The sequence below is a fragment of the Carassius gibelio genome, chromosome B12, assembly GCF_023724105.1.
Source record: "Carassius gibelio isolate Cgi1373 ecotype wild population from Czech Republic chromosome B12, carGib1.2-hapl.c, whole genome shotgun sequence".
Lineage (NCBI taxonomy): Eukaryota > Metazoa > Chordata > Actinopteri > Cypriniformes > Cyprinidae > Carassius > Carassius gibelio.
The window spans coordinates 408376-433753 of record NC_068407.1 but is presented as its reverse complement, the minus strand read 5'-3'; the positions used below and the strand labels follow the sequence as shown (position 1 = coordinate 433753).

General features: G+C 38.5%; 3 protein-coding genes across 3 annotated transcripts in view; 2 read left to right on the top strand and 1 right to left on the bottom strand.

Moving 5' to 3' along the window:
* The first annotated feature begins 3149 nt into the window (after nucleotides 1–3149).
* LOC127969506 (fumarate hydratase, mitochondrial-like) lies at nucleotides 3150–6328 on the top strand. Its single transcript, XM_052571516.1, has 10 exons — nucleotides 3150–3318; nucleotides 3654–3788; nucleotides 3875–3985; nucleotides 4084–4260; nucleotides 4537–4719; nucleotides 4879–5044; nucleotides 5417–5620; nucleotides 5702–5829; nucleotides 5909–6062; nucleotides 6144–6328. The coding sequence occupies exons 1-10, from the start codon at nucleotides 3190–3192 to the stop codon at nucleotides 6284–6286; spliced, it is 1530 nt and encodes a 509-aa protein (XP_052427476.1). The 5' UTR covers nucleotides 3150–3189; the 3' UTR covers nucleotides 6287–6328.
* A 2736-nt stretch (nucleotides 6329–9064) lies between these two features.
* On the top strand, nucleotides 9065–15544 carry LOC127969091 (gremlin-2-like). The gene is made up of 2 exons (XM_052570766.1): nucleotides 9065–9235; nucleotides 13626–15544. The coding sequence occupies exon 2, from the start codon at nucleotides 13627–13629 to the stop codon at nucleotides 14125–14127; it is 501 nt and encodes a 166-aa protein (XP_052426726.1). The 5' UTR covers nucleotides 9065–9235; nucleotide 13626; the 3' UTR covers nucleotides 14128–15544.
* Nucleotides 15545–16030: 486 nt separating this feature from the next.
* Nucleotides 16031–25378, bottom strand: part of LOC127969268 (formin-2-like) — a gene marked incomplete at its 5' end in the record, with an annotated part of 31818 nt that continues 22470 nt past the window's right edge. Inside the window, 4 exons of the mRNA XM_052571117.1 lie at nucleotides 16031–16738; nucleotides 17372–17453; nucleotides 24107–24256; nucleotides 24635–24686. Of these exons, the coding sequence (XP_052427077.1) occupies nucleotides 16712–16738; nucleotides 17372–17453; nucleotides 24107–24256; nucleotides 24635–24686 (311 nt within the window). The remainder of the gene's footprint in view (nucleotides 16739–17371; nucleotides 17454–24106; nucleotides 24257–24634; nucleotides 24687–25378) is intronic.

Here is a 25378-nt window from a genome sequence, read left to right as displayed (position 1 = left end):
TGAAAAATATAGTTGAGATTATAGAAATTAATAGATTTAATTATAGAAATTAATAATTAATAAAATCAATACAATTCAAATGGATAACAAGACAGATGGTATGACTTTATTCTGATTGTATTCTGGTAATTCGTCTATGTTAGAAATTATTTTAGTATTTTTGTGATTTAAATTTTTTATGCTATTTTGTGCAACGGATTAATAAAAATAAAACATAGTAATAATTATAAATCCGTTAAAATAAAAACTTTAAGTTTAATTGCTTAAATGTGTAATTAAAATTAAATTAAACTCTATTTGATTACCGATGAAAATTATAGAAATGTATAGAATTATTATAGAAATGAATAGTGAATAGAAATATTGAATAAAAATCTAATGGATAAAAGCGAAGATGGTATGACTTTGATTGTATTCCATTATTTGTCTTTGTTTGAAATTATTGTAGTAAAGTAAAGTTTTGTGATTTTTGTGCAATGGATTATTAAAAAATTAAATCACGAAATATTAACGAGTAGATATAATGTCTCTGATTTTAAAAAAATAATGTCTTTACTAAAATAAATTACTAGAATATAATATTGTATTTAATTAATATCTATTTGGCAATAATAAATATTGAATATCTCAAAACGTTTAGGTTTATGTTTACACAGAAAATGACTTTCAAAAATAAACATATTCACTGGCAGTCAACATTTTGATATAAAAATGAATGGAGAAAAGTTGTTAAAATCTTTGTATACCTTCTCTTCCCATACATGAAAAATACACATTTTCAAGCAGACATTATTTTTAAAAATATATTTTAAAATCTAAGAAAAGGTTAAAATATACATGTGCTGTATATATGAATATATTTTTAAAGCATTTAAAATGTATTTGTTCTATATATTAAAATAAAAAAATACATATTTCACCATTGATTAAAAACTTGAAAAACGTGTGAACATATAACACACACACACACACACACACACACCCCATATATATATATAGTTGGGGTTTATTTAAATATATTTCAAGTCGGTTATCATCATGATAAGTGGAAGGTAATGAATTAAACACTGATCACAGGAGCGCATTGATCTACTCCCAGTCTGATTGAAGCTCTTTCACAGATAAATCCGACTAATATCATGAAACCATGTCATGCAGGAAAGACTGATCTGGGAACAGCTAATATTTGCGCTTTGCCAATCATTGCAGTTAATTGATCTGCTGTCACAGTCGTGGCACCTCGTGTCGAGATCCTTCTGGAAAGAGAAAATAATGGCCTTGAGGAGCGTTCCTGACACGGAGTGTTTGATTAAACGCATCAATAACGACGAACTTTCATCTGTTCCTCGTTACTCAGAGATAAAGCTTCGTTCGAGCCCAGTTCTTCAGTTTTTCAGTAGCACTGACTATAATTTCGTCATTTACAGTCACTTGATAAGAGAAGTCCGATCTGATCACTTCTTGTCAGAGTCGTTCGACGCTATCGATCATGGTTAGTTTCAATTAGCAGCTGATTAGAGTCGAATAGAGCTGCAAACCGAGTTGGAAACAGATAAAGATGTGTGACAGGAACACTTATCATCATCATTCACATTCACATCATCTCAAACAACTGCTGACAGAACACACACACACACGATCCTCAACAAGCGTTCAGGCTCACTCTTTCGTCTTTTGGGCCTAAAATATGATGACACTCCGAGGTTAGAACTTAAGATATGATTTTATTAATAAAACATGAACATCACAGCACACTGACACTGATTGTGGGATCTTCCCAGCTCACAAAAATATTCTGAGAACGCTTTATTAACGTGAAACGTTCAAAACATCCGCTTTTTAAAAAGGTTTTCTTGGAACGTTCCATTTGTATCATTTTCCAAACCCCGGGTGAATGTTACATTTGAATGAACGTTCTGAAGTGTAACATTTAAAAACCGCTTGACGACTATCCAGTTAAAACACATAATGTTTTTGAGCTAATGTTTTGTTCATAACTGTGAGAAAACGTTGCTAAAAAGTTTATTAAAACATTCGGTTTCTTGTCCAAACGCGTTTGTTCTTGTGCGTCTCAAGGCTTTGATTCTGGATCTGATTTGTTGAATGTTGTCTCCATCTGCTGGATGCACTGTGTAACTCTACAAATAACTAGCCCTATCCACATGATTGAATATAATAATAATAATCATTTATAATTTTTTTATTATATATTATAACAATATGATTTTGATAAAAATAGTGTTCAATAAAAATCAGTTTAATCAGCTACTGTCAGTTTTGTTAAACTATAAATACTATGTGTTGTTTATAGGCATGGAAAAAACGTATAAAATATTTGAATAGGCAAAAATCACAAATAATAAATAATAATTATTAATAAAGTTGCACGTACGTCGATTTGCGCAGAAATCTGGCACAGCAGTTAGTGATGGTAAATGATTGTGTATAATATATAACAATATTATATATAATTATATATTATACTATATTATTTTATATGTGTCCCTGCAGCACAGAAGTAGTCATCAGTAGCACAGTTGTATTTGTAGCAATAGACAACAATACATTGTATGGGTCACAATTATACATTTCTCTTTTATGCCAAAAATCATTAGGATATTAAGATCATCTTTCATGAAGTAATTTAGTACATTAACTACCGTAAATATATCAGAGCTTAATTTTTGATTAGTAATATGCGTTGTTAAGAGCTTCATTTGAACAACTTTAAAGATGATTTTCTCAATATTTAGATTTTTTTGTTCCCTCAGATTCCAGATTTTCAAATAGTTGTATCTCAGACAGATATTGTCCTCCGAACAAACCGCACATCAATGGAGAGATGATTTATTCATAAAATAAATAAATAAATTGACCTTATGAAAAAAACCCAGTATGTCAACAGTCGGCTGTGATTGGTCAATCCTGAAAAGCGTTGAGAAAAGTAACAGCTGTGTTCTCCGCTCTTGAAATCCACAACTGTAGTCTTTTAGCGAAACATAATACATAATTATTTTGATCTATAGTATGTATAGTAGAGTCTGTAGACAGAATAGAGATTCAGGTCACGAAAAGCGCTCATTTAGTTCTAATTTCTCGAGTTTAATTCCACGCGTGTGTTTCACTAATAAGTGTCCGCCCCCTGATCCTCGTCTCTGGTTGGTGAGAAACTAGTTCCGCCCTGTCACCATGTATCGTTCCGCAAGGAGCCTGCAGCGCTTCAGCGCGGATCTGTGGAAGCTGTGTGCCGCACAGAGATCCAGCAGCCTCGGGAACATCTGCCCAGCGCCGGTGCTCCTGCTCAAGTCGCTCAGAATGGTAAAATCGTGCTGTTTTTGCGGTGTTTAGTGCGCTGTTGGCCGCATTGACGGGCCGGTGCATGACCTTTATGTGAAGCCCTCAGAAATCACACGCCTCTAGTATCATCATATATGTATTTCGTAACATTATGTGTGTGTATTTGCGTTTAAATACAGCTTGATTGTTTTTCTGAGGGGTAAAAGTGTGATTTACAGTGATTTAGAAACATAAGAATTGGGAAAGGGTCTACTTTTTTAAACCGATTATGCCTAAACATCATCTAAATACTGATGACTGCTTCTGTGCTGCAGGACACGTGTGTATCAGATTTGATGTGTGTTCTGTGGTTTCAGGCCAGTTCAGAGTCGTTCCGGGTCGAGAGGGACACGTTCGGGGAACTCAGAGTCCCTTCTGATAAATATTATGGAGCTCAGACGGTCAGATCAACCATGAACTTCAAGATCGGAGGAGTCACAGAGAGAATGCCCGTGAGAAACACACTCATGACTCTCATTAATGTCTGATTATGATCTGTAACAGTGTGTAACGCTGAGAATAATTCCTCTTCCTGTAGATTCAGGTGATCAGAGCCTTCGGGATCCTGAAGAAAGCTGCTGCGGAAGTGAATAAAGATTACGGTTTGGACCCGAAGATCGCAGACGCCATCATTAAAGCAGCTGATGAGGTTTATTACACCCCTGGGCTGTTAGGGTGAACTGTATATCTGAGCTTGATGAGACTGAGACGCGCTGGTGTGTGTCTGCTGTGTGTTTCTGTGCCCAGGTGGCTGATGGGAAGCTGGATGATCACTTCCCGCTGGTGGTGTGGCAAACGGGATCCGGAACACAGACGAACATGAACGTCAACGAGGTGATCAGTAACAGAGCCATCGAGATCCTCGGAGGAACACTGGGCAGCAAACATCCTGTCCACCCCAACGACCACGTCAACAAGAGCCAGGTCTCACACACACACACACACACATACACAGAATGAATGAATTTTGCTTCATTACTTCCCTTAATACTAATAAATATTACATAAACACTCTTAATATCAAATTGTTTCTCATCATGACTCTTGCTCTGTATTTTCAAATTAAAAAAAAGTATTTGGTGTAAGAGCATTAACCCTTTTAGGAAACATGTATATATCTGTCTCTGTGTTGTAGAGTGATCAGTGTTGTGTAGCGGTACTGACTCTCTCTCTGTGTGTGTGTGTGTGTGTGTGTTTCAGAGCTCTAATGACACGTTCCCCACCGCGATGCACATCGCCGCTGCTACAGAGGTGCACCAGGTTCTCCTGCCGGCTCTTCAGACGCTGCACGACGCTCTCGCTGCTAAAGCTGAGCAGTTCAGAGACATCATCAAGATCGGCCGCACACACACACAGGACGCCGTGCCGCTCTCGCTCGGACAGGTACAGCTGCACACACTAAACACACTTCAGACGGATCAGCTCTCAAATACTCCTCTAGAGACACACTGCAGTGGAACACACTCCAGATAAGAGTGTCTGACGAATACAGATCCGCTGACAAACGTGATCATACATGTCTCTGTGTGTGTGTGTGTGCAGGAGTTCGGTGGATACGTGCAGCAGGTGAAGTACAGCATGGAGCGAGTGAAAGCGTCCATGTGTCGTGTGTATGAGCTGGCAGCGGGGGGGACTGCGGTGGGCACCGGACTCAACACACGCATCGGCTTCGCTGAGAGAGTAGCAGATAAAGTAGCTGCGCTCACAGGTAACACACACACACACACACACACACACACACACACAATGTAACACTCACAGGTTTAACAATCAGTGAAAAATGAGCTCTATACAAGTTAGGGCTGCAAAACTATTAGTCAAAAGAAATAGACAACAATACACTGTATGTGTAAAATTATACATTTATCTTTTATGCCAAAAATCATTAGGATATTAAGTAAAGATCATGTTCCATGAAGATATTTTGTATATTTCCTACCATAAATATATCACAACTTAATGTTTGATTAGTAATATGCATTGCTAAGAACTTCATCTGAACAACTTTAAAGATGATTTTCTCAATATTTAGATCATTTGTTATTCACATTAACACACACCTTCTGCTTCTGGTCCGCAGGTCTTCCGTTCGTCACAGCGGTGAATAAGTTCGAGGCTCTGGCGGCCCACGATGCACTGGTGGAGCTGAGCGGCTCTCTGAACACCGTCGCCGTCAGCATGATGAAGATCGCCAACGACATCCGCTTCCTGGGATCTGGCCCTCGCTCGGGTCTGGGAGAACTGATGCTGCCCGAGAACGAGCCCGGCTCCAGCATCATGCCCGGTGAGTGACGCGCCGGCCGGCCAATCACAGCCTGAGGCTCGGTCACGCACTGACCTGTGTGTGTGTGTGTGTGTGTGTCAGGGAAGGTGAACCCCACGCAGTGTGAGGCTATGACTATGGTAGCAGCTCAGGTGATGGGGAACCACGTGGCTGTTACTATCGGAGGAAGCAACGGACACTTTGAGCTCAACGTGTTCAAGCCCATGATCGTGAGTCCTTTCAAGATATGATTTAATCAGTTCATGTGTTCCCTAGAGAAAAAACCAAGCAGTAGTTTCTGTGTTCCAGATTAAGAACGTGCTGAACTCTGCTCGGCTGCTGGGCGACGCTTCGGTCTCCTTCACCAATAACTGTGTGTCTGGGATCGAGGCTAATACAGAGAGGATCAACAAACTGATGAACGAGTCTCTGATGCTGGTCACAGCGCTGAACCCGCACATAGGTAACCACACAGAGAGCAGTAATACACCTGGGGTCAGTGTGTGTGTGGTCAGTCGCTCAGTCGTCTCTCGCTCTCTTTCAGGGTATGATAAAGCTGCCCTGATTGCAAAGACGGCGCACAAAGAGGGATCGACTCTGAAAGCCACGGCGGTGAAGCTGGGTTTACTGACGGAGGAGCAGTTTGAGCAGTGGGTGCGACCGCAGGACATGCTCGGACCCAAATAGAGCAGGACATGGAGTACAATAAAACACCCGCTTCATTCAAAAGCTTGGTCCTGAGCGTCTCTGCCACATGAAGGATGTGTGGTTTTGTCTGTTTACGTGTGTCTATTTAACCTTCTATCAGATATAAAAGAGAGTCTAGAATATTTTGTGAATATTTCTATCATCCAAACTATCAGTCCAATATCATCCTATTTTATTATTTCTGTCAATTATTAGATTTATTATTTTTTTGTGTGTGTGAATTTGAGACTATTGTTATTTCCAACTAAAACTAAACGTTTTTTAAAATCATTTTCAGATTTAAATAAAGCTGAAATATCTTTTTCAAAAAACAGAAATGACAAACTGAATTAAAAATATTTATCGATATTTAAAAAAAAAATAAAACTAAAAATTACTAAAACTGAAATTAATATGAAAATATGTAAAAATAAAAATGGTTCAAAATAGTAAAAAAATCTAAATGATAAAAAAAATATAAGTTTTACAATTACAATTACAATTTATAATTTCCTTTTTTTTTTTTTTTCTACTTCAAAATGTAATGTTTCATTTAACGCTTCTTGCCACTTCATTGTAATTATTAGTGTAATTTATTAGAAATTTCTGAGTGATTTTCAAGACCTTTAAAAGTAAACACACCCTGAGAAATATTCACTGGAGTAAAAGAGTGACAACATGCCCCAGTGTCTCCCCTGCATATATATTGAAGACAACTATCATAAATCATCTGCTACTGATTTGTCACTAATAGAATGATGTTTTGTAAGCGACTGCAGGCGCTGATGAGCAGAGTTTGGACACAGACAGATATCCACTGACTTCTGCTAATGAGATTCAGTCATCTCTTAGAAAACTAAAGAAAGTGACCTGGGATGATGCGTGTTAATTAACATTACATCAATTTAAATTTGCTAGAATTAGTCAATTCTCATCTGTAATAATAATAATAGTGATACACTAAGCACGTAAACAAATTATAATCGACCAAAAAAGAAAAGGAAAATACCTGGGCACAGCATGAGATCTAGACGCAGAAGACAAGTATGTAAATGAAAATGTGCACACGTTGATCCGAAAGTGTCGTCCAGTTACTTTAGACAGTTTGTTTCTTATTGACGCGTGAACTTCCCCTTTAAATAACGCGACGCGACGCTCCTTAAGTCCCGCGTGCTGTTAGAATCTGATGAAGAATTCACCATTTCTCCAGCAAATACTTTAAATGCGACAGAATGTTTTAATTAAAGGTGTACTGATCTTCTGAAGTACGAATTATATACTTTTATACTATAAATAACTCCATATCTGAATTTGTTTACAGCACCATTTTTTTAAATAGTCTGCCCATTTTGCTTACTGTCCTAACAAAATCCCGATTTTGAACATATTTTTTCCTTATACCATTTTTTTAATTGGACTTTGAATTTGGCACATGCAAGGACCCATAAAAAACAATGGTAGAGTAGTATAGAGTTCTCAAAATTGTCCTGATCTCGTGTAAAGATGGCGCAGTCATCATGGGTGTGTGAATTATCCCAAATGCCAAGTTCTGTGGTCCATAAAAAAGACTGAGAAAGTACCAATGCTGCAAAGGACCGATTGCTCTGCGTGCATTATCCCTTTTAAACCTTTTACAACCAGTTAACAATACCGGTAAACTTAAATGAAAAAATAAATAAATAGATTTGCTTCATTAAATGTGAGCAGCGCCCTACACTGACCGCACTGAAGGAAGCGTCGCGTTATTTAAAGGAGACGTTCACGCGTCAGTAAGCGACGAACAGCGCGTGTCCAGCAGGTGGCGCTGTAATAAAGCGAGAATCTTTAGACTCTTAATTCGTTCATTATTAGTCCCTGTTAGTCCAGTACACAGTGCTGCAAGTATTATATATAAAAGCTTGCATTTGTAGTTTTAACAATAAACATGAAAATGAACACCATGAGGTTGATTATACAAACATATGAATCAAGTTTGAGATCGTGCAAAAAGAAAAAAAAATGATGAATTAGAAAGGAATTCAAGAAAGAAAGAAAGAAAGAAAGGGTGAGTAGAAATGTGCAAACTCCTGATCAGTCCTGATTCTACATTCACATTATAGAAACTGTTAAATGTTTAACATTTTAAAAAGAGGGATTCTTATGATTACATTTACTTTAATTAATTTATTCCACAAGACACAATAACTTGAAAACTAAAAAATGTAATAATGGTTTCTACTAATAAGAAAGAAAGGACAAGCAACACATCAGATGTGAAATTTTGCTCTGAAATCATATTTTCGTGTAAAAGCATTGATATAAAAAAAATTGTAAATAAATTTCATGGTACATTTGATTCTCAATATTGCATATTTCACAGTGTTTTTGTGATTGCTGTGTTTAAAAACTAAAAAACATTATGGTCCTATTTAGGATTTGTTTTCTTCTTGTTTGTAATCAAAACGTGTGTGTGTGTGTGAGAGAGAGAGAGAGAGAGAGAAAGAGAGAGAGAGATGTGTGTGTGTGTGTGTGTGTGTGTGAGAGAGAGAGAAAGAGAGAGAGAGAGATGTGTGAGTGTGTGTGTGTGTGTGTGAGAGAGAGAGAGATGTGTGTGTGTGTGTGTGTGTGTGTGTGTGTGAGAGAGAGAGAGATGTGTGTGTGTGTGTGTGAGAGAGAGAGAGAGAGAGAGGGGCATGATTTGTTTGCTGATCAGAGCCAATAGAAAGCTCTCAGTGTGATCAGATCCACATGCGAGTGACGGAGACAAGCCAGAAAGCAGAGTTCCAACACACACACACACACACACACACACACACACACAGAGAGAGTGAGAGAGAGTCTCCTCCAGCAGAAAGCAGCATCAGTCTGAGGATCCTTCACACACAACAGAGAGGCTCTCGTCTGCTCCGTCCATGGGCCGGTGTTCCTGGACTCTGGATCTGCTCCGTCTCTGACCACACACTCGTCCAGGTGAGGCTCTGTTAGGGGTGTGAGAGGGTGTGATGAGGGTGTGAGGAGGGTGTGAGGAGGGTGTGAGGTCTGCGCTGGAGGGTTTGATCCGATTAGGGCTGTTTCTGCGGGTCGGTGAGCGCTCGAGCCGGCACTGAGCACAAGAGGATTTATGGAGCTTTCATTCACACACTCCATTCTTCACAAATATACTCCGCTATGAAGCACAACCACACACAACTAGCCATATACTGATTAACCAGCTGAGGGTTGACAGTTTTGAGACCTTTATCATCAGTAATAACCAGCTTGACTAACAGACTAGATGGATAAGGATAATCCTTTTTTTTGTTGTGTAAATCAAGTTATAACTTTTTTATGTTTAAAATATATATATATTTTAATCAGTTGATTATTTTCTATAGTATTAATCTCAAAAATATTATTTATTCCTCATTTGTGGAACATTTTATTTCTTTTTTAGGTGCACATTAATTTTTTTATATTTAAACATTTTAAATAGTATCAAAATTAGAAAATAAAAAGTTCCTTTAATGTTTGTATAAATTAAGAGAAAAGTGTTTTTAGAACATATGCTTAATTTGTTTAAAATATATTTTTTAACTATTATAACTTTGGTTTCAGAAGATTCAAGAGTAACCTTTCCATAATGTTTACAAAACGATCAAATGGAATGTTCATTTTTGTACAACTAAGAAAAAACGTTTTGAAAAATGTAAAAGTGCTTCATGTTTAAAAGAAGTGTTTTTAATCAGAAGTTGAGTTTCCACACCATGAAATGTTCTCAATCTGTTAGCACAAAAACATTTACATAACGTTCAAACAAGGTTTCAGGAAAACGTTCATGTAACAAGTTTTAAATGTTACTATTGTTCCAGAAGGTTCAGAAAACATTCAAAAGTAACATTGCCATGACGTTTGCTAAATTATAAAAACGGAATGTTTACTTAACATTTTAAGAGCCAAGAAAAACAAACATTCTTAAGCGTTTAAAGTTTAAACTGATTCTTTTTTAATATGTTTCAATTCTACAGTTAAATGTTCCCCACTTATGCTTATGCAAACAAAAGTGCAACATCCTTATATTTATTTGTTACCCCTCCATCCTAGTACATCCCTGCATCTTTTTCAATCCTATCCCATTATCATTTATAGCACAATTGTTTATACACTTATTTATTTGGCTACATTTTTTTTTTTTTTTTTTTGTCTGTGTGTTGGTGTCTCTGTGTACTGGAAGCTTATGTCACTAAAACAAATTCCTTGTATGCGCAAACATACTTGGCAATAAAGCTCTTTCTGATTCTGATTCTGATTCTGATTCAGTGCATCTCATTGAGTCTCACTGAAGTCCATGTGGAAAGCTGTGTAGCACTTCAAGTGAGTTCTAACGTGAATTAGCTGACCGCTGCAGAGAGACAGATGGACACGAGGTCTGATAGTGTCCGGAGCAGATCAGAGTTCATGGAGTTACTAGAGATGAAGGCTTTGAAATCAAGCTGTGAATTCAGATTCCTGTGCGTCTGTCTGACGTTTGTCTAGTGTCTCGCACACAGACACACACACACACACACACACACACACACACATCAGTGTGAGCTCTAGTAACGGTGTGGAATCAGATCAATGGAGTCTCTTTCTGAATACTTGTGTGCTTTCTGATGGATCTGCACATACATTAGAATAGTTACACTGACGGAAACAAAGCTTTCCAGCTGCTGGTAATTACACGTGTGTGTGTGTGTGTGTGTGTGTGTGTGTGTGTGTGTTGGGTGACAGGAGTGCACTGCGGTTGATGTGGGCGTCTGGACTGGACATTAGCGGTGTTTGGAAAGCTCTGCTCGTCTGTGACGGACTGTTTGAGAACCGAGACTGTGCTGTTTATCATGTTTAGCAGCAGCATTCAAAAGTATTAAAAATGTTAATTGGAATAACAAAATATTTTTCCATGTAGTTAAATGACACCAATTATAGACTCATTAGTGACCAAATGGTGTATTTTTATGTTTCATACTTTTCAGCATTTTCAATCTTTAGTGTGACTCATCTGATCAGAATCAGTCAGAACTCTTGTTTTATCCATGTCTTGATATATATCTATGATTATATATCTATTATGGCAGGCTTTCTTCACTCTTGGAAGAAAAGGTCTTGTACAGAACCCCAGTGAACCTTTTTTCTAAGCGTGTGATTGGCTGTTTCTTGTGTCACTTCCTGTGACCCCTCCCATCTTTCTTGACCCTAAACTAAGGTCACGACCTTTCCTTTCCCCTCAAACAGTTTTTAGTAAGGGAACGAAACTTTGCCAAAGCTTTTAGACTGACACATCGTTTATTGTTTTACGATGTTCTACTAATGTTTTTAAGAGATATAACCATGTCAGCGATGTAAGGAGTCCCAAATACACCTTTTGTAAAAGATTTTATTAAATTTTCAGAGAAATATTTAAGTTGTTTTGTCTCAGAAATTGAAACTTTGAGCAATCATGAGTTTAAACATTCCACTAATTCCGATGGGGTTTATAATGATAATTATCTGATTATATGCTCTTACACATTTCATACAATGATATATTAAAAAAGATTTATCATCAAAAATAAATAAATAAAAAATAAATTATATTATAAATATAATATATATATATATATATATATAAAATAATAAATTATATATATATATATATATATATATATATATATATATATATATATATGTATATATATATATATAGCATTATACTTATTTTGGGCGTGGTTGATGTAAAAGAGTTAAATCTAGTAAAAAAAGGGTTACACTTGAATCTTTGAAGTTTGACATTCACTCATCAGTGATAAGTTGCTGATCTAACACAATATGGGTTTTAGTTATGGCCTTTAATGAAGTATCTAACAGTTTTTTGAGTCTAAACAGAGCTGGGATGTGATAAAAATGACAGATTATGAATGCATTATGGGGTTTAATAACTTGTCACAGAAAGAGAGAGGCAAGAATGTCCTCTTATACGAGAGCTGCTTCTTACCAGTGCTGGAAAACTCACAATGAGCATCTTTTCACAAATGAGTTGTTTTTATTTCCATATTCTCTATTAAAGACTTTCTAATGAAGTATCTAAATGAACTGTAAGACGGAGTGAGTTCAGGTCGTGGGGTTCAAACTCAGAATCCAGAATCTGGTTCATCATCTTCACACAGACACGAGTTCATCAGCCAGGAGGAGGAGACTCGAACCAAAGCCGTCGCTCCTGCTGATTTAGAATCAAGAAGAGGAAAAACTCAAACTGGAAGGTTCAACCTTGACGCTCTCTGGAGAGAAAGCGAGGAGCTTTGATTCATGACAAAGAGCCGCTTTGTAAATATTTGGTTTATGGGAATGAATCACTCAGATTTGTTTTTCCTTCCGGCGATGCCACATCTGTGCTAAAGATGTCCGGCGTGATTGACACATCGCTCGCTCTCGTCCCTGAGCCGTGAGCGTTCAGCCTGCTGCCCAGACATAGTGACAAACTAAAGTTAATCTGTGACTTCCTGTCTTCACAGGAAACAAAGTGGAGAGAACTGTAGGCTCATAAAACACAGAGTCTCTGTGATCAGGACGACGTGACTCCACACATTAGGCCTGAAACACTCGATCTTCTAATGCAGCTGCGCAAGAACACGCTCAACTCAAACACATCTGCCCTTCTCTCACTGAAGTGAAAGACTGTTTCTGAAGTGTACCTGTATCTGTCTACACAGAAATACAAACAGAACGAAAGAAACCCAGACAGACAGACAGACAGACGGATGATGTTTGTCTCTTGTGGTTTTTCACAGAGAGATGGAGATTTAACGGCAGGAACGAGAGAAATCCAGTTCTTGTGGTTTTAGTTAAGAAAACAAGTGTGTGTGTGAATGTGAGAGAGTGTGTGTGAGAGAGAGTGTGTGTGTGAGAGAGTGTGTGTGAGAGAGAGTGTGTGTGTGTGTGTGTGTGTGTGTGTGTGAGAGAGTGTGGAGCTGGAGACGTATCACACAAACACAGGAACAAAAGAGCAAACATATTCCTGGAGGGAGATGTTGTAGTCACAGGTGTGTGGAATGATTCAACAAAAACTAATCAAAACAAACAAAACGTTAAATACATGAACACAACTCTGACTTACCAATTTATTTTAATTTCATTTTTAAATAGTATTATGCATTGCTAAGAACTTAATTTGAACAACTTTAAAGATGATATTCTCAATATTTAGATGTTTTTGTTCCCTCAGATTCCAGATTTTCAAATAGTTGTGTCTCAGACAAATATTGTCCTCCGAACAAACCAGACATCAATGGAGAGATGATTTTATTTTATTTCCATTAAAAATCATTTTATTTGTATTTTTACTTCTGTGTTGATGTGTGTGTTCCAGGATGAGCTGTAAGGTGGCGCTGTGGCTGCTGTTCACCGGTCTGCTGTGTCTCGCCTCCGCCGGCCGTAAGACCCGACCGCAGGGATCCATCCCATCACCCTACAAGACCAGCTCCAACACCTCCGACCGGCGCGCACGCAAACAGGAAGTGCTGGCCTCCAGCCAGGAAGCTCTGGTGGTGACCGAGCGCAAGTACCTGAAGAGCGACTGGTGCAAGACGCAGCCGCTGCGGCAGACGGTCAGTCAGGAGGGATGCAGGAGCCGCACGGTCATCAACCGCTTCTGCTACGGCCAGTGCAACTCCTTCTACATCCCACGGCACGTCAGGAAAGAGCAGGAGTCCTTCCAGTCCTGTGCCTTCTGCAGACCGCAGCGCTTCACCAGCCTCACCGTGGAGCTCCAGTGCCCTGACCTGCAGCCGGACGTCCGCTACCGCAAGATCCAGCGCGTCAAGCAGTGTCGCTGCATGTCCGTCAGCGTGTCCGAGTCTGGGAAACAGTGAGATCCTGACCACGCTTCACTGGAAACACCTGCTGCTACTCTGAGCTGAGAGACTGCAAAGCTTCAGCACGTCATCTTCAGACTGTCCTGCTGGACACCGGTCACTATCAGTCACCACTGGTCACTATTGGTCACAAAAGGTCTTCATTGGTCACTATCAGTCATTGTTATACACTATTGGTCCCCATTGGTCACTGTTGGTCTCCATCCATTACTGTTGGTCAATATGATCGTCATCATTGGACACTATTGGTTACTACTGTTCTCCATCGGACTATTAGTCACGACTGGTCTCCATCGGACACTATCGGTCACCACTGGTCACTGTCTGTCATCATTGGTCACCAAGGTCGTTATCGGTCAATAGAGAGTGTGTGGAATCTGAATGAGGTGCGAGAGAAGACTCTACGCTGAACTCTAGAGCTTCTGACCCCTGTGTGGTGGTCACTGATAGTTAACACCAAACATGCATAACTAGACTGATTATAGAGATTCTATAGAAATATGGTACAGCAAAAGTATATATATATGTAGAGAAACAACTTAAGTCTATATTAAAACTATTGAGTTCTATTCTCGTCTTCTGTTTTTTCAGGGGGTTCAGTCTGGTTTATCTAAAGCTGACATGGAAAGATGTGGTTTAATGCAGTTGGTTTTTAACCCTTGGTTAGCTGTTATTTTGCAGTAGAGTTTGATTTGCAGCATTTACACATTATTATGTTTGAGATGTTCAGTGATCAGTTCAACGCAGATCCAATGCACATCTGCAGATTTGTGAGGAAAACAAGTGAATGATAACTGTAACCAAGTTTCATTAATCGCTGTAATTCAGAATTAAGAGAAAAAGTCATTAATTCGCTTTTAATTTAGATCTCGTAATTCTGACTTTTTCACTGAATTGTGAGTTTAAATCTGACAATTTTGAGATTATATCCTGCAAAATGGAGGAAAAAAGTCAAAATTGTGTACTTGTGAGAAAAGGTCAGAAATCTTCTTATTTAAAAAAAAAGTTGCAATTACCTTTATTCATTTTTTTTCATGGTAGAAACAAAGAAACAATTCCAAAATGTAAACTCAGAATTGAGAGATAAGTCAATTAAGATATCAACTCAGAATTCGGCCTTTTTGTTGCAATTCTGAATTTACATCTCGCAATGGACTTTTCTCTGAATTTAAAATTTGTGTCTTCTTGCATGCAAATGTCCTTTTTCTTGGAATTGAGAAAATTGTGAGATATAACATTTAGAACTGTGAGATATTTTGCAATTACCTTTATTTATTATTTTTTGTTCTGGTCACAGAAACAGGCTTCCATAATATAACCATTACCTTCAAAGCGAATTTGCAGAATGTAACTTAAGTGCACTTACAATAAACAATGTTATCGTCCGTCTGTGTGGACGCTAATATCAACCTTTTTCCTACGAGCATTATTTCCATTATCTGGAAGAGTGATGGATATATAAAAAAAAAAAAAGGAAAAAAAGTGCTTTCCCTCAGTTTGACATAAATTGTATTTCCTGCTTCAGAAACCTTGCAGTAAACACTGGGATTAGAAGTGAAAAAGGGGTAGAAAATGTCATCGTAAAACATCCACATAAAAAGCAAACCAGGAAAGAGATGTGAATGAGTATCTGGGAAGGAAAAAACAAGAGATTCTTAAGCATTCCAGTGAATTATTTACGGTATATGTTCATTTAATCAGAACAATTTTTGGCGTAAACATCCCTTTAACACAGTAAAATGTGTTAAACTGAGCTGAGAGTCCTGAATTCTTTTAAGCATCTGAATAATAACCAAAAAAATTACCAAAATGCTTGATGCATAATTTAATCTTGAAGTCATTCATAAGATAAGAAAACATCCCATGGTGAATATGTAAGTAAATCTCCAATCGTGTGAAATAAATTAAAATGTCAGAATTTATTAATCCCTTTATTTTACATATATTACACTCTTCTCAAAACGTTCAGATACAAACAGTTATTGCACATGGAGCGTCCATCCACACCTCTGATACACACATGCTAAAAACTAACCAATGCTACATAAAGATGTTAATATTTAAATTAATAATAAAAATCATCCTCTTAAATACATCGAGTGAATGTGTGGATGCAGCAAAACCAGAAAACAATCTTGCATAATTTCACAAAAGCACTGAGTAGATTCCTGAACATTCGCCGCTGTCTGATTCATACGCTACATACTGGAGTGTCTCTTTCAGGTCCTGTAGGACTGGAGTGTGCTAAACGAGCTGATGACTAGAGCTCTTAACTGCACTAACTAGTGTTGGTTTAAAAGCATGTGACGGTGCCGATGTTTAAAATATAGACGCATCAGAAATCCATGTTCTTGCTTTCTTAAAAATAAAACAACCTTGTTTTGATTATAGTGCTTCAGTCCTCCAGTATGTATGGTCATATGTAACGTCTGATATATTCATCCATCAAGACACAGGATATGACATCACATTCAGATGGTGGATCACTTCCTGTGTGGTACGGCAGATGGCAGAGTAACACTGAAGATGCTGCGAGAGCGATTTACAGATGAAATGTCATAAGAGTCTGTCCACATCTGCCTCAGATCTTCATGCCCAACTTTGCTTTCTGAGAGGAAATGAAGAGGCTCATTTAATGAAAGTTTAATCTCATGATGCTTTCAATCCATTCAGCTCTCATAATCTCAATTATGGAAACGGGCTTCCATAGTTACTTATAAATTATAACACTGCATTTAAAAAATATTTCCATGCATGTGGCAGAAGCTTTTATCCAAAATGGCTTTGATCAGTCCACGCATTCTCTGGAAATCAAAATGATCATCATTACAAGCTTATGATCTACTGTATGAGCTAGAGGAATATAGAATAGGAATATCTCAGTGGCAGTGTTTTTGGCCATAACTCACTCAACTGACATTCATGGAGTCTTTCATGGGCATCATTCAGTGATAACATCATCTAGGCTAATTGTTATTCAGCTTCTCAAACAAACCTTACAGGTTTCCATATGCATAATGAATTAATAACTCCAACTAATGTAAGTATAAACAACTTGTCTGCAATTACCTAAAGCGATATATACTATATAGAAAAATAGCAACTGACTGATTTTTTTATATTGCTCTAATCATAATTTTAACTATAAGGCATGATGATTTTAAGATATTATAAACATTAAAAACATGATTTTCGGTTAGGCTTTTTTGAAACCATGCAAATTGTAAATATAACGGCTTACGATTCCAGATGCGTGTTTGGGTTTGACGCTATATGTGGCTTTTTCTTTGACCTGTCGGAAACACTCCTCCGCCATCTTCAGCCTGAGAAACAACATGAAGAGAGAGAGAGGAACAGATAGTGTTACTGACCCAGACATCCACATCATACTCTAACAACATAATACTCAACATCATACTTCACAACATACCCCACAACACATCAAAACATATTCTACAACATACTCTACATCATACTCTACATCATACCCCACAACATACCCCACAGCATCCTCCACAGCATCCTCCACATCATACTCCACAGCATACTCCAAAACATACTCCAAAACATACTCCGCAACATACCCCGCAGCATCCTCCACATCATACTCCACAGAATCCTCCACACCATACTCCACACCATACTCCAAAACATATTCCACAACATACTCCACGCCATACTCCACGCCATACTCCACATCATACTCCAAAACATACTCCACAACATACTCCACGCCATACTCCACGCCATACTCCACATCATACTCCAAAACATACTCCAAAACATACTCCACAACATACTCCACGCCATACTCCACATCATACTCCAAAACATACTCCACAGCATCCTCCACAGCATACTCCACAGCATACTCCACAGCATACTTCACAACATACCACCCCCCAAAACAAATGATATAGGCAATATAAAAAATTTTAAAAAGACAAACACAAACTACTAAAACCTTAAAAAGTAAATTGAATACTTAAAATACATTTTACAAAAAAAAACGAACTAAAACTTTATTTAAAAAAACTGTAGACCATATTAAAATAAAAAAACACTGTTACCTAAAATAACCAAACTAATTAAAAACTAAAACTTAATTAAAACTACATAATATTAAAAGAAACCCAATTAAAATGACTAAAATACAAGACTATTTAAACTTTAAAATAATATTAAAATAACAAACTAAAAACTAAAACTACTACATAGACAATAACAAATAATAACTGACAAAAACAGACAAAAGTAAACTTAAAACAAACGACTCCAACATTGAAAAAAAAAAGAAAAAGAAAAAGTAAAAAAGCTCCAATGGAACATCAATGATACTAAAACGACTCTGGTATGATGTGACGTGTCTTGAGTTTGTCTATAGTGAGTTGAGTTAAGGGTTAACAGCAGCTTCAGGAGGAAGTGAATGTGACCCGCAGGGTCCAGAGACACACCGAAAACCGCTCTAATCCCCGTCACGGGCACAAACTGTACCAGTTACTCACAATCCCACACACACACACACACACAACCAGAAGATCTTTCTCTAACACACACACACACACACACACACACAGACACAGCACCAGGGGTTTAAGTCTCATTTGACTGAGTGGCACATACATACACAATGAATGAATGATTCATTTATATTATGCATCACATTACATTATGTCATTGTAATAATTATCTTAGTTTATATGGTCATAAATGCAACCCTTATCGTACAGCTCTAATCTGATCGATATGACTATAAATCATTAAGATATAAAGATATTAGAAACATTACGGTCTTCTGTAAAGACTAGTTGACATGTCGCTCTTCAGTGGTCTCTGACCAGACAGGAGACAGCTCTTCCTCGTTAACTTTAACTAGTCCTGACAGATCTCTACACTGCTTAATCTGAGCATTCGGAAGTGAAGATCAGCCACGCTCTGTGATGAAGCGGCGCAGGAGCGGGTTCGTTTAGCACACGTCTCTCTTCTTTGGGTCATGTGTGTGGACGGACGCCAGCAGCTTCATCTCCATGACCCTCAGACCAGTGAATGAGACACAAACACCATAATTGGCCATGCATAGAGTCAGGATGAATCCACTGATGCTCCAGTGTGATAATTATTAGCAATTATTTTTTTTAATGAATTGAATTAAAATGAATAAAAATTAAATGAATTAAATGATGATCAGAAATGACACAAAAGCAGCGAAACGCAGATGAAGCGATGACCTTGAGATCTGAAGCTCATAAAACATGACGGATTCAGAGTTTGGAGTAAAGAGTGTTGTGTCTCGACCCGCTGGAACAGAAGAGCAAGCAAACAGACGGCACAGACGGTGTTGTGATGTATCTGGCTGCTGAGAGCGCCTGACATGTTTACAGGAAGTAGAATTATGGACAGAGAGATGCTCCCACTGAACATCAGTAGCAGCTACTTTCAACAGCAGAGCGGAAAACATCCTGAAAGATACGAGCAGGACCCGTGTGTGTGAGCCAGTGCTGAGAGGATGAGGACGAGGAAGGAGAGGAAGAGGGTCTGGATCAGAACACTGCCTTCACTACCAAATATGGTGGTGCTGCGGCGCAGAGAGAGAGAGAGAGGGAGAGAGAGAGAGAGAGGGAGAGAGATAGAGAGAGGGAGAGAGATAGAGAGAGAGAGAGAGGGAGACAGAGAGAGACAGAGAGAGAGAGAGAGAGAGAGAGAGAGAGAGAGAGAGAGAGGGAGAGAGATAGACAGAGAGAGAGAGGGAGACAGAGAGAGACAGAGAGACAGAGAGATTTTGATTTTTTTTTTTTTTTTTTTTTTTTTTTTTTTTGTGCAAACCCGATTCCAAAAAAGTTGGGACAGGTAGCAATAAGAGGCCAGAAAAGATAAATGTACATATAAGGAACAGCTGGTCAGTTGGCAACATGATTGGGTATAAAAAGAGCCTCTCAGAGTGGCAGTGTCTATCAGAAGTCAAGATGGGCACAGGATCACCAATTCAATGCTGCAGTGAAAAATAGTGGAGCAATATCAGAAAGGAGTTTCTCAGAGAAAAATTGCAAAGAGTTTGAAGTTATCATCATCTACAGTGCACAATATCATCCAAAGATTCAGAGGATCTGGAACAATCTCTGTGCGTAAGGGTCAAGGCCAGAAAACCATACTGTGTATATTTATTATGTGTAATACAAACAGATGCATGTATACATTTAAGAAAAATTGTTTATATCTTAAATATATGATATAATTTATATGAATATAAATATTTTCTAAATATATGCTGTGTGTGTGTACTTACATGTAATATACACAGTACACACACATATATTATGTAAACCAATGTTTTTATTTTGGATGGGATTAATGGTGATTAATCGTTCGATGGCACTAGTTTTTTTCCATTCCACCGCAGGATCTCATGCTATCAGAGCAGAACAGTAGTTGGCATTGCTGGGTTCAGGCGAGACGGGGTTAAAGACACAAACACATGTGTGAGAGGAAACAAAGCGGCTCCGCGTCAGACCAATCTGTCTCTCTCGGCTCCAGACGGAGCTCGGGGCCGACTCTGTTCCCGCCAACAGACGACAAGCATTCATGACAAATTAGGGGCCGAGCGACAGAAAGAGAGGCTTCTGTGGGCTTTTAGGTGCCACTGGAGGAGAAAGGCAAACACTTCAGCAGCAGATCGTCTGATTACGGCTCCAGCGCATCCGTCTCTGGGAACTCATCTATCAGATGTGTAAAGTGGCACTCGGCCCTCAGATAAAGCTGTTTAGTGTGCCATCGCTGCAGGTGCGAGTGCTGAAGGACACGCATGATTGTGTACAGCGCATATCAAGCACAAACTGCAAACATTTAGAGTCACTCTCAGTAATATAGCATTGTTTTAAAGAGATTCTCCGCTGCTAAAATGCATTTTATTGATAAAAAAGTGAAAGTTACGACTGTTAACCCTACGACTTTTAAAAAAAGGGTCCAAACAGACCTGGAGTGTGGAAATAGTAGGAAGATTCTGAATGCACTGTAAGGGTTAATGTCTGATTCAGGCTCAGTGTTTTGCGGTGATATTAAAGAGCACAGCAATCACTCGCGAGTCTTTTTTTCCAGCACTGATTTACATAGTTTTATAGGGTCCAATTAAAAAGGCTGTTTGTAATCGAGGACGTGATATCTTTCACAACACACTGTTGTGAAAGACGAGGCCTGTTTGTACATCTGGATGAAGAAGAGCTGGACTGTGTTTCTTATTATACGGTGTGTATTGAGTTTCATGAGCGATCTGGAGGCCAGAGGCCGTGTGCTTAACGAATCACAATTGCATGAAATTTCATACATATTATGGAGCAGATATCACCATCATCCATGTACCGTTCCGATCCACCAAGATTGGTCGTGAAATGCTGCGTATTTAGGCGACTCACCACGCATTAGAACAGATCACTTACAGGGTATATACTGTATTGCTTTAATTAATTATTAAATGAGAAACAATTGATGCTTTTAACCCTCATAATGCATAATCTGTCCTAGAGTTGTTATTTTATAAAACCTTATTGTATTTGATCAGAAACTTATTGATGAGTGAACATGAAGAACCTTCATAGTTTTGAACATTACTGTTATTACTGCATTTAGCACTTTTATTAGTGATTAACACATTGAGAAATTCTTTGAAATTGTAAATTAAACATGAAACAAGAAAAAAAATGATTGTATAAAAATTTTTTTTAATCATTAAAAGTCCATGTTCTGTTTTGAAACACACAGGCAGCGTTGTAACTCTCTTCTGAATCAGTGCTTCTCCAGCATTTCGTCTCGCGCTCCGGAGGCCAGGGGCCACGCGCCTGATGGATGGGAATTGCCTGAAATTGCTTACAAATTAGGGAGCAGAAATCAGCATCATCCGTGTGCCGTTCCCACATGCAGAGAGCAAAGGAAATATAATAAAAGAGCCAGAGCTAAAAGGCTGTAATCTTCATCTGAGCGGCGAGCGGTGCTTCAGAAGAAACCCGATCCGAGCGCAGTGTTTCAGGACAGATGTAGAGATACACGGCCCTCATGAATTATGTAAAAGCGTCTCCAGCGATGGGCTGAAGGGGATCGCTTGTGTTTGCTGACTCTGTTATCACGATGCAGCATCGCTCCACTGGAAGCTAACGGGTTTTCTTTTCATTAGTGGGGTTAAACATTCAGACAGGGTTGATTTGACGCACTCTCACTTTTAGAGTGAATCTTAATGTGGCTGATATAATCTAATATTAAACACATGGCACACGTTATGGGAGAGTTCCAGAAAGGCCCCAAACATTCATACAGCACACAGATGAACTGGTTTCAGACCGTCGTTTTGTACCTTGGTTTCCAGTAATGATTATCTAAACATTCTTACAGTAAATCAAGATACATGCACGTGAAACGCTAAATATCTTCCATTGGGGTCAGAACAGTAAATCTGCTTTCTCTTTGGATTCATTTGATTTTTCTGATATTAGTTCATGCTTTAATCATAAACGCACTTCAGTTTGATCGGTTTCTCGGAAAACAAGACTTCTTATCTCATGTCATCGTGCATCTCCAGTAAATGCATCTCAAGTTATGAATGTTTAGATGAAAAGCCAGATAAATTCAGTCTTTTATCAGCTTGTTTTCTTTTAATCAGCGCAGGTTTTGTGAGCTGATTGATCGTGGGACTCATTGATCTCAGCTTAAGCATATTGCCAAAATTATCCACAAATAATGCTTCATTCACTCACGACCTCAGATCATTGACCTCATTTCCAAATTACATACAAAACCTGTGCTAACAGAGAGAAAACAAGCTGACAAAAAAAGACTGAATCCAAGAAAACAGTATAATAGAGAAAGAAAAAAAACATGCATTTTTTTAGCATTTTAATTCAATTCAATTTCTATTTCACACACACACACACACACACACACACACACACAAACTCACAGACACACACACACTCACACACACACACACACACACACACACTCTCTCTCTCTCTCTCTCTCTTTCTCTCACACACACACACACATACACACACACACTCTCTCTCTCTCTCTCTCACACACACACACACACACACACACACACACACACAGACACACACACACACACACACACAGACACACACACACACACACACACACACACTACTCCGGGAGATTCATTGGCGTGTGGGAGCATCTAATTCCAGGAATGCTGTTGAATCCACTTCTCCGTGTCAGAACAAAGCTTTGCTCATCACTCACTGGATCTGTAACACATTTATCCCCGACGGAGCGTCTGAAGCAGATCTGAGAGCAGAACGCAGCCGTCCCATGATGCACCTGTGTCCAGCGCTCAGGTATCTGAGGTGAAGCCGCATTAAATCACGCAGCTGCCAGGATCTCACCGCGCTTCTACACACACGACGCTCAGAAACAGCCATCCATGTTTTCACAACACTTCCGATCGGAGCGCTTCATTAATCAGCTCAGAAAGAAAGAGCCCAGGCTGGGTTACATGATTACATCTCTTATTAAAAAATGGTTTTGTTTCATTACTAAAACTTCCTTTTTTCTCTCAGAAATATTCTTTGTAAATCACTTTTTGCATCAAAACAGACCCAAATGCTTTATGAGGGTTTAAAATAAAAAAGACTGAATGTATAACTATAAAATGTAACTTTAAAAATGAAACTGAATTGTCTGTAACATAAGAAAACACTGAATCATTCAAGAGCGAAACACCACTGTGTTGATCTGTGATGCAATGATTGGTGAACTATTATAATTTCATCTGAATTAAACATAACATTAACTTATTAAATACCACTGTATAAAGTATAAAATAGTGATGTTAGAAGGAGACAAGCGAGCGTCCGGCTCAAGCCTGCAGTCTGTCCAGCATTCCTGAGCGATTCCAGCCAGCGCCGCTCCTGATCCTGGACTAAACAACTGTGCTGTAATGGAGGAAAGAGCTGCAGTGTGTTTGTTGACATACCTCTCCTGCAGGATGATCTTGTTCTCCTTCTTCCAAGCATCTTTAAAGTCTGTGGAGAACTCGTGCCAGACGGTGAAGAAGGTGTTGGGCGAAACCTCTTTCTCTCCGCTCTTGGCCTTCACTGAGAAGAACACGCAGAGCTCCAGGAACCTGCCACACAAACCATCACAATCTGAGCTTTCAGAGAGAAACGAGTGTTTGCAGATGCTGTAGATACCAGCACATCTGAACAGAGCATTCATGCATTTACATTTGCTGCTGCGTTCTAGGTGTTTTCCTCATAGAAATCCAACAGTTATGAGCGAAAGATCACAGAGAGGTGAAGATGCAGGACTCTTTTCATGCGGAAACATCTAGAAACCTCATCACAACTTACCACAGGCATCACCCTGAAGCATTATATTCAATCCTTTTAGATGCACTATATACACCATGCAGCTTTAAGCTATAGAATCATGCATTTTGTGTCCATGTATCTACTAAAAACGGCAGAACCTGATCAGAGCAAGAGCAGAAATGATGCCTTACATTTTGTGGGTGTCACTGAGTTGCTTCTCTTGACTTTCCAGCTCTGTTTTTGCTGCAAAAATATATATATTACATTCAATTTCAGCAGTAAAGCAGAAATAACAGAATACAACAGACAAACTGTGAAGCATTACCAAAGCTAATAACATCATAAATAATCTTTTGATATTTCTATACCTATTTAAACTGAACTGAGCTGGATGATGATGAACTGCCTTTTTGCTATATTGACACGCTATTCTCCTGTTTAATGTTGTTCAGCTGCTTTGTTACAATCTGTATTGTTAAAAGCACTATAAAAATAAAGGTGAATTGACTATAAATGTACATATATTGCATATTTAATATGGCAATTATATAAAAAAGAAGAAAAAAAGAAAATAAAAATATATAGGTAAAAGATAAAAACCTCCATGGGCCAAGAGCATACAAGTAAACCGACCTGAAGAGTTTGAGCGTGTTATGGTCAAGGACTCTCTGTCCAAACTGTTCTGCATAAAGCAAGTGTGTGCCCACTTAAGTGGAAAAGACGTCCAGGTTATAAAACCTAGCAAATGTGGACTGCGAGGCCCAGCCGCTCGCTGCACAAATCTCTGCAGTGGATGCACCGCCGGACCAAGCCCACGAAGAGGTCACACCTCTAGTTGAGTGTGCTCTTACTCCCATGAGGTGCTGTAGACCCAAAGAACAGTATACAAAAAACTCTTCTGACTGCCTGAAATGGGCAGAACTCTCAAAATGAAC